General features: G+C 38.7%; 1 protein-coding gene across 4 annotated transcripts in view; it reads right to left on the reverse strand.

Annotated features, from left to right (window-relative positions):
* The window catches only part of rab11fip5a (RAB11 family interacting protein 5a (class I)), a 64003-nt gene that overhangs the window by 31483 nt on the left and 18709 nt on the right, over window positions 1-13811 (reverse strand). For 3 of the 4 annotated variants that reach the window (XM_066718358.1, XM_066718359.1, XM_066718362.1), the window contains exon 2: window positions 396-901. In XM_066718358.1, the coding sequence (XP_066574455.1) occupies window positions 396-901 (506 nt within the window). Of the gene's footprint in view, window positions 1-395; window positions 902-1711; window positions 1822-13811 lie in introns of those variants that run through there. The other variant, XM_066718361.1, reaches the window with a different exon arrangement.

Genomic DNA, 13811 nt, shown 5'->3' on the forward strand with positions numbered 1-13811 from the left:
TTATAAACTGTTTTGAGGGAAAAAAAAAAGTGGATTTTAGAGTGCATTCCTAAGAAATACAGTGCCGAAATAAAATCTGCTGTGAATGACCATAATGAAATATAGATTATACAGTAAATACACCCATGTAAATTAATTGAAGTCAAACCATCTGGATACTGGTTGTTTTAGATTAATCTTTTGAAATTTCCTGCACTAAACTGTGGTCAGGGAGGATGATACTGATAGCATAGATTTTGATTAAAACAAATTGTTATAGCTTGGCTTGTTGGATTTTTGTGATGAAACAAACAAACACTAAAAAACCTTCCAAGATTACAGGTCTGGCTGTATCCCATTAAGCAGTATGGGGTGACTGACCAAAGCAATCCCTCCTCATGGTCCCCACATCTTACCAGGGCTGTCCACAGTGAGGTTGCTGCTGTTGCTGGGGGAGTTGGAGAGATCAGACACCACCACACTGATTCCCGCTGTGGGGCTGAGGCTGCCCCCTGGGGAGGATGACACGCTGCTCTCCGAGGCCAGAGAGGTGTTGGAGTGGGTGTCCGCGGACTTGTGGAGCTTGGCTTTCTGGAAGAAGTTCTTCATCTTACTCTTCTTCCCTTCCCTGGGCCCCAGCTCCTCTTCATCCTCCTCCACCTCACCCCCCTCGCTGGCTGTCCGGCTGACTCTCCCAGAGAGGGCCCCGTAGCCACTGGGTACGATTGCAGATGCTGACTCCTCACCGCGCTTCTTGCTTTTCATCTTGTCTTTGAGCTTGCCGAATGTAGAGCGTGGTTTGTCCTTCACGGACAGGTCATACATGCTCGCCGTCAGGTTGTTGCGAGTGAACTGCACCGTCACCTGCACCTCGCCACGCTCCTTCTCCTTCTTCCCAGATTTGGAGTGCAGCTTGTACCACCTGGGAATGGGGGAAGGGAAAGAAAGAGAGGTGGAAGAGGACAAAATAATAAGATGGTGATAAATCATATATGAGGAAGACTCTTCTAGTGCAAGGAGAAGGCATGGAGACAACTATCACAGACAAAAAAATAACTGGATACACCAACACCAATATTCAAACAATGTATTGCTGAAATGTAATCAGTTCTGTTTCCTGAAATAGAAGAAATACATTAAAAACAATGACCAGATAAAGACATCTGATGAGTCTTTGACAGGTTTCAGTTCTGCAGAAGTTACATTTTCACTAAAACCAGTTGACATTTGCCATTATCATAATTAATCTCAATCAAATAGCAAATTCAAGGTTGTTTTTTTGTTGGTTTTTTTGTCACCAAAGACAGTCCATGTATTAAAATGGTACTACTTCCCAAGCCTACAGTTTTTAGTACTGATTGAACAGTGGTTTGTAAAACCAGCTACTGCATGATTGAATCACAACACCCATTAAACCAGCATAATGAGGCACTGGGTTAATGACCTACCCCACTTAATGGAAGCCAGTCTGGATATGCCTTACTGCCAAATTTGTATTTTCATGACAGGCATAAGGAACTTGAAGGGTTTTAAAACAAGCACTTACAATGACATTTGTCATGGCAACAAGTGGATGTACAGGTTATGCTGCATTCTTCTAGTTAGTCTGTAATTGTATTTCCAAGTATGGTTATATTCCATTTCTTATATCTGAAATGTATATCATTAAGTAGCATATTCAAGAAAAGAAAAAAAACAAAAACCATTTTGTAGTACTGCAGGTCTTGCTTACACACTTGCTGTACAGGTGTAGAGCTGTCCTCAATCTACTTCCTTTCAGTTTTAATAGGACGCCGCCTTCATAGAAGCTATGTACCCGATTCAGCTCATCTGTTAACCCTGTGTCAAGGTCGCAATCCACAAGGAGTTAAAAGAGCAGTAAGATTTACATTAAATAAAAATGTATATATTAATAAAGTTCACAATGATTACATTCTTTGCCAGCATAAATCGATCAGGTTTGTTTATTCCTAGTGCAAAAACATAAAATCTGAAAACATGCTAGAAATTACAGTGGTTGCTGTAGGTATAGCAGAACATTGTGCCAAGACCAAAAAGAGAAATCCAAGCCAGAACAGTAAATCGAAAGGAAAAAATTATAATGAAAAGTTCAACCTATGAATCAATTATGTTCGGATAAAGTGTAGCTGGCAAAAAAAAAACAGCTTACTGCTATAACACTGCCTCAAGCAGATTGTGTTTTCACTCTAATGCCAATCAGAAAATATGAAAATCTGAATTATTTTCAGAATTCAGGAACATTTAGGCTAAACTACTAATCAGAGCTGCCTGGGAGTCAAAATCAACCGCAGGGAAGGAGAGAAACAAAGTCAGACTCACCTGTGACAGGCTATGTAAGATCTGATTGCTTTTTGGGACAAACTGGTTTTGAGTAAGGCTGGGTCCAAGTATACAGCACAAGATGGGGCTATTTAAAGGTACAGAACTATTTTCAGTTTTAGTGTGGCTAGTAAAATTATACGGCATTTTTAACAAACATGCTTGTTGACTATAAACTCATTTTCATCAGGACCGAAGAATGACAAGACTATATATCCAAGTCAAATCTGTGGATCTACTTTCAGTGCCAGTGTGATCCAATTAAAAAAAAAATGCATTGAGGGAAGCATTAGCTAGCTGAACCTCTTCTAGAATGGCAAACGTATTGGGATGCGTTTTGTTTTTAGAAGGTTTCACAAGTCTCCTCCAGTCTCCTTCTTACATTCACAGTGTACTTCCATTCTTCAGCTTGACAGACTTGTAGCAAGACATGCTTTTCAACATCAGTTCCGTTTTTACACTTTGCAATAAATGTGCATATTATTAAATGTGTTGAATTCCCAAGCAAGCATGATAATTAAAACTGACTTGCTCTACAAATCAATGGAGCAGAGGCGATGATAATGTAGCACTGAGCAATACTTTTCTTCAAATCACAAGATTGTGGAGGAAGCGATTTATAAAAAGACCCTTTCTTCTCTGAATCAAAAAACTGTGGCAATATTTGACCCCATATAGTCTAGTCTAATCTTAATAAAGCTGCAGAAATGTTTTTACTGGACACACCAATACTTCCTATACAATTTGTGGAGCAATAAATAGCTGACAATTAACTATTTCAAAATTAATAAGCTGTATTAATGCATAACCCGTTACAGGAAAAGGGCACTGGGTAAAAGAAAATAAATGGTTAATAGAAGCTTCCTTTCTTAACGTTAATACTTACAGTTAGTGCTTCAGAAAACAAACAGATCCTCACATTGTTTCTGAAGTTCACATGGGCTTTATAGTGAAATCACACCAAGAAAACTTTGTAGCCCATATTGGTGCAGTAACCGGCAATTAAAAGTTCAGCAGAGGACCAAAATTAAAAGGTAAATAAATCAAGACAGTATTTCTGGCCAAAATAATGAGGGATCATTACAATAAGTGCACAAAAAGTCAGTCCATGTTGCTCATTTGGTTGCAAGTAGCTCACATTGGACACACGAATGTGAAAGCATGTTAGTTTCCATAACATAAATCTGTAGTGTTCTGTGCATTTTATAAAAAAACATTTAAAGCATGACTTCCCCTGAATTCTCTAAATTTCACTAAAAAGGATTTGTAAACATGGTAAAGTAATTTCCTGCAATTGGTTCCATACAGATAGAACCTGAAAACACAACCAGTCTGACTTGTAAACTGCACCAGAGAAACACACTTTTAGAAAGGGTTATCAAATAGAGGGATAGAACTATTACAACATGTAGCCTCTAATCTGCAACTTTTTTTTTTTTTTTGAGAGGCTTAAATATGGGAAGACAACTTGCAAAGTTGTGTGCGAGAGGATGAGTCCTGTCCTACTTTCACCTCCTGTACAATCAACTGCCCCCAGCCCCTAAGCCAATCAAATACAGGAACTCGGAGCCACAAGCCACTTGCACCTCCGGGGTGTATAAACCACCTTGACACCATGCACTGAAAAATGCCTTTCTTCCTTCCTCGTAGGTTTCTTGAAGTGTCTTTCTTAAAAGACTGGCACCAGAAGACGCTTTTTACATTTTCTGTTAAAATACATCTGGAATCAGTGTCATGTAGCCTAAATAATGAAAAATAGAAATCATGGAAGCTTCCACCATTGACATCTGTGGTCGCACGTGAAAAGCTTAGAACTATGCTGTATCTGGGCTCTGGCATGGCTGGTGCAAACTTGTGTGCAGCACAAAGGTAATCAAAACATACCACATCACATAAGCCTGCAAACCTTTTGAAATTTTAGAAGGGTAAATGCTTCTAACTTTGTGTATTTATGTGTTTAACCTTAATTTAAAAGGTTTTCATTTAGTTAATTCAAAAACTAATTATCAATGATTCCTAAGATGTGGCGATCAAAAACAAATAGGCCCACATCTCTTCTCCGTTTAACTGGAATCTTCAGAAAGGACTCTGGATTTAAGACACTTAAACCTTGATTTGCTAGATAAATAAGTGATTATAATTACTGCATGATTTTTTTTTTTTTTGAAAGTTAAGGTTAATTGGCATGTGAAATCCAAATGGAAATCACAGAACATCTGCAGCAGGACAATACAAAGAAGCTCAATTTAGGTACCTGTAAGAATGGTCTTGCTTTTGTGTAGGATAGCCTAAATGTTGGTTGAGTAAACGCTATGGGAAAAACTCAAGAATGTTAACTGCTAGTCCGGGTGTCCTTTCTGACATGTTCAAAACTATTAGGCCTATGTTCAGCATGCCAAGTTACACATACCAGTAAAATGCACAACTGTTATGACTATTATTCAGGTGTTCCGTCATCTATTTAAGTTTATTTTTGTCTCAGTGACATATCTCAACATGCCCTTTTCTTCAAAGCACCCTCCTTTAAAAGGTGCAGTATGGTATGCAAGGTATACTATACACTAGGTTTAAAATGCAGAACTTGGGGAGTAAAATGGCAATCAGCTCTAGAAAGACTGTACAACTAGAGTGCACATGTATAATTAGATAAACCAACAAAACACTACCACTCAGAGCATGTGTTAATTCAGTTTGAATGCAGACCCTTGAGAGCATGAGTAGGCCTGTAATTAAGAGCCACTTGACACATCAAAAGTAATGAACGGATTACAGAGAACTGAAAAAAGCAGACATTGCAAAATATATATGAAAGTAGAAGAAAACAAATGAGCGTCTGTCATCAACAGATTTACCTTGTCAGTTTAGAAAGGAATGAGTTACATACTAAACATGTTTTGACCAACATCATGAAAACAGCTTTTGGTAAACACTTTCAATTAGGGCTGCAACAAACTACTATTTTGATAAATCGATTAATCTGTTGATTACTACTTTGATTAATTAATTAATTCTGATCAAAATAATTCCAGCATTTAATGCAAGTATTTTATTAAAGTTTAGATTTTTTCCTCATCTTGCGTAATGCTCTTTAAAACAAATTGAGATGGCAGTTATAAAACCAATAGAAAACATATGTGCACAAAATAAAGGGCTTTATTGTATATAGGGTATATATTAACAGGTGTTTTTACATTGATCTAAAAACACAAAGCTGTTTTACACTTCAGTTTGAAAGGTGCTAAACTCTGTTGATAAATAATGAAAAATGAAGTAAACATTAAATACAGTGTTTACAGGCTTTTCTACATCAAATAGCTTCCACGGCAGTCCAATACTGGACTGTGGAGGTAGATTTTTTTTTTTTTCCTGAAATGAGACGATACGAGTATGCATAGTAGCACGATATTTAAATTTACATGCACACTGGATGATGCATACGATCACAACTTGCGTGAAAAGAAAAAAACGTGTTCATACTCCCTTTCCCACCTCGCACACTGACTGTGAAACGAGTGCGACTCGATCTGGTTTCATGTGCGTTAAAAATGACATCGGACAACGAAACACAAGAGGAAGACATTGACTGGTGGAGAAGCTCATCTGCGTGTCTAACCACGAATACTTTTACAACAGTCCAAATAAATAGAGTGACTATATATGACAAGTTATCGGGAGTCGGGCAGGAAAGGTATCTGATGTAGCCAGAATTGTACAAACTGGTTAAGCACAGATAAACAACACATTAAAAGTAAAATATTATTTTAATAGTAAAATAGTATTTAAAATAGTTTAATGTGAATTTCTGCAAAGAATAATCAAATGAAATGGTCCTTTTATAGCACCTAGTCGAACAGGATAGTCTTCAGTTTGACATTGTTTGAAAACAATGAAAAAGTATAACTAATAAATGTAGTCATTTTCCACTTCAAATTACCTGAACTGGTTTTAAATGTTGTTTGCAAACGTTCACAAAATTCTAATTCTATGGTCTTAAATTGCATTCCTTTGTGCTTTCCTGATACAGGTTTGAGACTGACTTGAAACTTGAAACAGAGTGGCTCACTTACTCCCACAGCTTTAAAATAGGGCCTGATTTATTTCAATTGAGAAGCGTTTTTGAAACAAAAATATTCAAATCCAATTTAAATCTTTCAGTCAACCCTGAGCATGCATGAGCACAGCACAGCACAGTCCCAGCTTCATGCAGTGTCCGCACAGCATTGAGACTGCCAGTAAGATTTCTCACCAAGAAAGATTTCTGCCAAACTCTAAATATACAAAGGGACTATATATCTCAAAACCAAGTACACAAACCGACAGCCAATAAGAACACAATGGCCACCAGATGCATTCAAATTTACCACACTTTAATGTCAAAGGAAATCCAGCTAAAACAAACAAGAGTCCATAAGATCAACAGTAAAAACAGTACCACAAGTAGCCATTTTGCAGTAAATTCTGAAGGTTATCTTCAAAAGCATTTCAGACAGTAGGGACAACATCCTCCACCCTTTAGTAAAAATTTCTCTAGAGAATGAAAGGTAATTAGTTAAATGGTATTGGAACTGCATGGGCCTGCATGCATAATTATATTAGGTTCACACAGACTCTCGCATTTATTCATTATAGTTCAGCACTGCAGCAGTGACATGGCACAAACACAAACCTGCACAAATTAACATTCTGCAATGCATGTGGATTAAGCATGATTTACATTAGCATACAATTATAATTCACTTTAGGTTGGGCACAGAAGCCTTTCTTAAAGCTGGCACCCATTATGGATTTGTAACACTGAAAAAGGTTTGAACTTTTCCCAATTACTGAACTAGATTTATGTTTGCTGTTGCTTACATACACATATATAGGTCACAGCTAAAATACATAAAATATAGATAGGTGTTTGGTCAATTACATTACATCAGGTTTTCACCATTACCTTATGCTTTTGGTGAAGTAAAAATTCCATGTAAAATACCTAGAATAGAAATCATACAGATGTGGAAACTAAATTTGATAGTAGGGAAGAAGCAGAAACTTAAAATACCTCACCTGCAACATTATATTTAACCTTTAATTCTGCATGCTTAAAAGAATAAAAGGGGAGAGGCATCCATTTTACACAGCGCAGTTATTATAAGGCTTGGTCTGATGCGCTTATGTGGCAATTTTTCACACAGAGTTGTCACAATCTGGAACAAACTCCCCAGCGATGTGGTTGAAGTTGAAAATGTGGGAACATTTAAAAATAGACTGGATAGTATCCTTGGATCACTTAGTTATTAATGGGCACCAAAGGAGCACGATGGGTCAAATGGCCTCGTCTCGTTTGTAAACTTTCTTATGTTCTTAAATTGGTCTATCAATGATGATCAGCTGTCATTAGCCGGTGTAATTTAAGCCTGAGGAGCAAGGCCGGGCCAGGCAGTGCTGCAGTGGGGGCACAGGTCATCGCCCGAGAGCGTGGGCCCTGGATCTTCCTTCTGGCTTTCCTCCACTCAAACCTCTTTGGGTCGATTAATGGAGATCCTCTAAAGTCTATTAATAAAAGGCCTTCAGCCCTGCAGAGCTCTGACAGGACAGCCAAGCCGCAGAGTGTGACACAGCATTGCCATTGAAGCTCGCCCTTTCACTTCCTCCTGCTGCACTCTGAGATATGATACTGCTCCCAGCCCACTAAAGACATCTGCAGGATATTAAGATGGGCACTATCCGAGACGCAGGCTGCAGTGCATGGAGTATTTCAGAGTACAGCACATCTAATTTAAGTTCAACCGTCCTAATCCAACAGAAACAGAAACCGCAATTTCCGTACGGTGATAATTTTTGTAGACCGCTTCAATGTTTAATGTTTGCCTTTTAATCAGAATTTTGTCAAAGTATTTCAAAGCAATAGAATGTAGACTGAAGATCTTTGGAAGAAACCTGGGGAGGTCTTTACAAGCAAAAGATGGAGAAAATTTTAACAAGACCTAAGGCTGACTAATAGACTAAGTTGTTCAAAAGTCAAAAGCTTATCCATTCCAAAGCAGTATTCAACTATCTGAGGATTTCAGTTACACAAACATCACAATTATAAAATGTTTACAGAGTCTTTTCCTGGAAAGCAAGCAATTAAACTTTTTGGAGTAGAGATTGTTTACAGAAAGATGGCATTATGGGGAAAGCCACAATTCAAAGTTTCCTGAGGGGAGGGAATAAACAAACATCTCGAATGAGCACGGTTTATTAAAAAACTGCTTAAAAGGAAACCTGCTCACAGCAAACCAGTCAAGAGCTGGTCAAAGCATTGAAAGGGGAATTGGCAAATTGAAGGTTTGTGGGGTTATCTATCCAATACCGCACAGCACAGACCTACTCTTGGCGATTGTGAGTGGACCAAAACAGATGCGGATGGGGCAGAATATAGCCTACAGTTAACTGCGTGGAGCTGCATTTGTTAACACGGGATGGTCACTTTGATAAGGTTTGGGGCTAGTTCCTAGCAAAAAATATCCACTACATGGCACTCTGACAGGACAGCTAAATCTTCATTTAACACAAATGTTTATTCACATTCTTCCAGTAGTAGAGGAGAAATACTAAGCGAAAGTGTGATTTTGTCTTTCCAGGACACCTGCACTTGTTCAATTGGATTGTTAAAATATTATTCTAGTGACAGTATACACTCACCTAAAGGATTATTAGGAACACCATACTAATACTGTGTTTGACCCCCTTTCGCCTTCAGAACTGCCTTAATTCTACGTGGCATTGATTCAACAAGGTGCTGAAAGCATTCTTTAGAAATGTTGGCCCATATTGATAGGATAGCATCTTGCAGTTGATGGAGATTTGTGGGATGCACATCCAGGGCACGAAGCTCCCGTTCCACCACATCCCAAAGATGCTCTATTGGGTTGAGATCTAGTGACTGTGGGGGCCAGTTTAGTACAGTGAACTCATTGTCATGTTCAAGAAACCAATTTGAAATGATTCCACCTTTGTGACATGGTGCATTATCCTGCTGGAAGTAGCCATCAGAGGATGGGTACATGGTGGTCATAAAGGGATGGACATGGTCAGAAACAATGCTCAGGTAGGCCGTGGCATTTAAACGATGCCCAATTGGCACTAAGGGGCCTAAAGTGTGCCAAGAAAACATCCCCCACACCATTACACCACCACCACCAGCCTGCACAGTGGTAACAAGGCATGATGGATCCATGTTCTCATTCTGTTTACGCCAAATTCTGACTCTACCATCTGAAGGTCTCAACAGAAATCGAGACTCATCAGACCAGGCAACATTTTTCCAGTCTTCAACTGTCCAATTTTGGTGAGCTTGTGCAAATTGTAGCCTCTTTTTCCGATTTGTAGTGGAGATGAGTGGTACCCGGTGGGGTCTTCTGCTGTTGTAGCCCATCCGCCTCAAGGTTGTACGTGTTGTGGCTTCACAAATGCTTTGCTGCATACCTCGGTTGTAACGAGTGGTTATTTCAGTCAAAGTTGCTCTTCTATCAGCTTGAATCAGTCGGCCCATTCTCCTCTGACCTCTAGCATCAACAAGGCATTTTCGCCCACAGGACTGCCGCGTACTGGATGTTTTTCCCTTTTCACACCATTCTTTGTAAACCCTAGAAATGGTTGTGCGTGAAAATCCCAGTAACTGAGCAGATTGTGAAATACTCAGACCGGCCCGTCTGGCACCAACAACCATGCCACGCTCAAAATTGCTTAAATCACCTTTCTTTCCCATTCAGACATTGAGTTTGGAGTTCAGGAGATTGTCTTGACCAGGACCACAACCCTAAATGCATTGAAGCAACTGCCATGTGATTGGTTGGTTAGATAATTGCATTAATGAGAAATTGAACAGGTGTTCCTAATAATCCTTTAGGTGAGTGTATAGCATGAAGTATTTGACAGGCACTGAGGTCCCCTGAAACTCCAGCTAAAGAAGCAGAACCAAAATCACATTTAGTCTGAACAAGCAGACAAGTATTTTCACACTACTGAGTGCACAAGGCCACACAACCATCCTCTGCAGTACATTCAGATACTGCAAAAAAGAAAAAAAATCGCCACAAAGGACACTGGGGATTATAAGGAGGAGCTGCTCTTTCAGGCTTAATATTATTTTTTCAACAGCCATTTCTGAAGATGAGTCATCAAGTTAGATTTTTACTTTCAAAGTAAAGCAATATTTTCCTATTATAGCAGCTTACATCTGGTCATTTACAATTTCAATGACATCTGGTCAATGTCCAATGTTTAAAAGCACAAAAACTGTTGCACATTTGCAATTTATTGTTATAGCATAGTAGTTTGAAAAAGTCAGTACTCAAAAAGATTAGTGTTCCTCCTTGGAATCCGCAGTTAAATAAGAAATTAATCATCAAGTAAAATTCAGGGTGCTGCTGCCCAGACTCATGAGTAGTGCTCTAGACAGATTGCACTGTACTGGGGTTTCCTCTCCCCAGTTCGTGGGTGTCTGGCTGACATTTTTGAACAATTCTCAGGAGAGTTCATGAATCGAAGCCCGACCCATCCCTGGAATGCTAATGATGGGCGCAGAGAGATGAACACAGAAAGGTCAGCCACCAGCACCGCACTTTCACAATGTAAACACAGTCTGCTTAAAACAAACAGAGCTCCCCAGTACATGAAGCTGGGCGAGAGGATCACTCCATCACAGAGACGGGGCTTTCTGCTAGTGATTAGAGTGGTAGTGCCGTTTCATAGTGGAGAGCAGCTGCTTGGCTCTATCAATTAGCACATTTGGGGGGGGAGTTATGATTATTAACCTGGTAATAGAATAAATTAATTCCTTGCACCAGTTCTGTGTCTCAAGTTGCTTTTATATCCCCCCCTCCATTTCTATTTTGGACCAAAGCCAATCCCCCCAACTCCATGACAGACTTTCATTTGGTACAAAAGGACAAATAAAAAACAGGAAAGGCAAATGTAGTTTGCGATTGGTTTGTTATTCAATTCAAATTATATGCTTTCGACATTCACTTACTTTTTAACACAGAAAACCCCTTTTGAATTAAGGAATTCTCCCACCAAGCCACTCTATTGCCAAATGAAAATAAAGTATAGTCTAGGCCTACTGCTTACTACAGCTGTGGAACGCATTACACCTCAGGGTGACTACAAACCAGAAGAGACACTGAAGATTTATACAGTTATAAAATATACAGTTTTGGAAAAAAATTTAAGAGATCACTGCAAATGTATCAGTTTCTCTGGTTTTACTATTCATAGGTATGTGTTTGGGTAAAGTTAACATTGTTTTTAATTCTATAAACTACTGACATTTCTTACATTAATGGAATGGCTGCTAAACATGTAGAGATGCTGATTTAAGAAATCTGCAGTTGTCTCAATATTTTCCAGAGCTGTACATATACACGTGCTCATCTTCAAGAATGGTTAGGCAGAGAATGCTATAGCCTACTTATTATCTTGTCATTCTTACAGTCAATATATTTCTCTAATTATCTTAGACAATTGTCCTCTCCAGCATGCAATGACATCTCAATTTTAAAACAGCAGGTCACATCTCAAAAGCACAGACTGAGGCCAGTGCCTTTTCCAATTACTGATAATTTTAACGTCACAAAAATGTAAAACATCCCAGATTGAACTGTAGGAAAATGGTATGCAATAGATAAATGGTCATTAAAATCAATGCAGTGAGAAACAAGCTTAAATTTATTTTTGTTCACTATAGAGTTGACAGATTGGGTGTGCAGTACAGCGGTCAATGCATCAATCTTAGGGCAGGATATATAGTGGGCCAATAAAAACAGGCTATATATTACAGCACAGTGAAGCTTAAGCTTACAAGGGAAGTAAATCACTGCCTTGATGTTCTATTTTAATACAAGGCCTATATACACTTAATGACTTTCGATGCATATTGATCTGTACAGCAAAAATAAATGCTGCATCCTTTCAGTGCAGGTTGTGGTAGCCTGACCGTGGCAGTTTCCTGCAGAGTGCATGGTTAAAGTTCATGTTACAGTGCACACCTATGTAACTAACCCATAAAAACAGTACATCAAGGCTTAGTGTATAAACTCATCGAAACCTGTACGAATTCTGAAATATGCCAAGGACAGATACTTTACAGCAACTTGGCAGAGCAGATGCCACACTTATTGAAGTCAGGGCACACATGTCAGCTGGCACCATGTGAACTGGACACACTGCACTGGTTTGGAGGAAGCCCAGGCTTGAGTTTAATTTCTTATAAAAGGCAGATGGAACCGATAACAACATTTTGGTTTACTTGCATCTTTTAATGACAACCCATAAATCTCATGAGCCATGTGAGCCAACCAGTTGAACGTTTTTTGATTGAAGCCAGAGGTCTCAAATCAGGGCCAATAATTTTATACTAAAACTGAATTTCTACTAAAACAAAACAAAAAAAAAAGCAGTCATTGTTTTTCTCAGATTTCCAGATGTATAACCGAACTTTTTTTTTAAATGCATGTAGATGTTGGTCATACATTATTCTTCAGTTCCACAAAGAACACCAGAAGGTTGTACACAGACCATAAGATAATGCTGAATGCGTTTGAAAATACATTCCCATTTACACACATTAAAATGTGCTGCATGTTGTATTTTTCACAACAGCTCATCACTGCAAACGGCTTGTACCACCAGCTGAAGGCAAGTGTCATGAATCATTTAATATGCTGTTAAGCATTCTTAGCAAATATTTTTTCTTGTGTACTGGGTATTAACTTATTTAAGCAGTTGGCTGAATAATATGAAAAACAAACTAAATTGCTGTATGGTTGAAAAGTTTTAAATTAAATAAATATAGGTCAAAAACAGATAAAGAAAACACTTCTGGCATGGAATATTTATTATACTTGCTCATAGGGCATAACCTAATTTTATGGAAATGTACAATATATAAACAAAACAAAAGCAGATAAATCTAAAATAAATGGTGAATTACCTCACAAATGCTAATTTTGAGATCTCCTATGCACGGGGAAAAGCAGTCCTGCCAATTGGAGAGCTGCAATATTTTACAATACTCAAGATGCAGAATAAGGCCATGGAAAAGAAGCCACTACTTCCCTTTGTATAGTCGGAAATGTTCAGACGGCCTTCACTCAAACAATAGTCAACATCTGTTCCGATGCCAAGAAACTCCAGATGCTCTGGCTCCTCTTTAATACCAAGTGTTGGTAAGGTATTAAAGCCATATGCCTCCTAGTTCATCATTATTGATCCACTATCTTCCCATTTTATACATCCGGTGACATGTGGCTCCTGAAACCATCTAGCTTATATTTTCCCTGAGTATATATGCAAGGATGTGATTTCCCCCAAACTGCTCAACCATTGCAAAACAGACTACACGAAGGAGCCATTAGAGCACAACATAATTCAGTTTATAGGCCCATGAGTTCTCATTGCCTTGGGTTCCAGGTCTTTACAATCCTCACTCAGCAGGACTATCATGGTACACTGGTTTCATA

The sequence above is a fragment of the Amia ocellicauda genome, chromosome 12 (genome assembly GCF_036373705.1).
Source record: "Amia ocellicauda isolate fAmiCal2 chromosome 12, fAmiCal2.hap1, whole genome shotgun sequence".
NCBI classification, from domain to species: domain Eukaryota; kingdom Metazoa; phylum Chordata; class Actinopteri; order Amiiformes; family Amiidae; genus Amia; species Amia ocellicauda.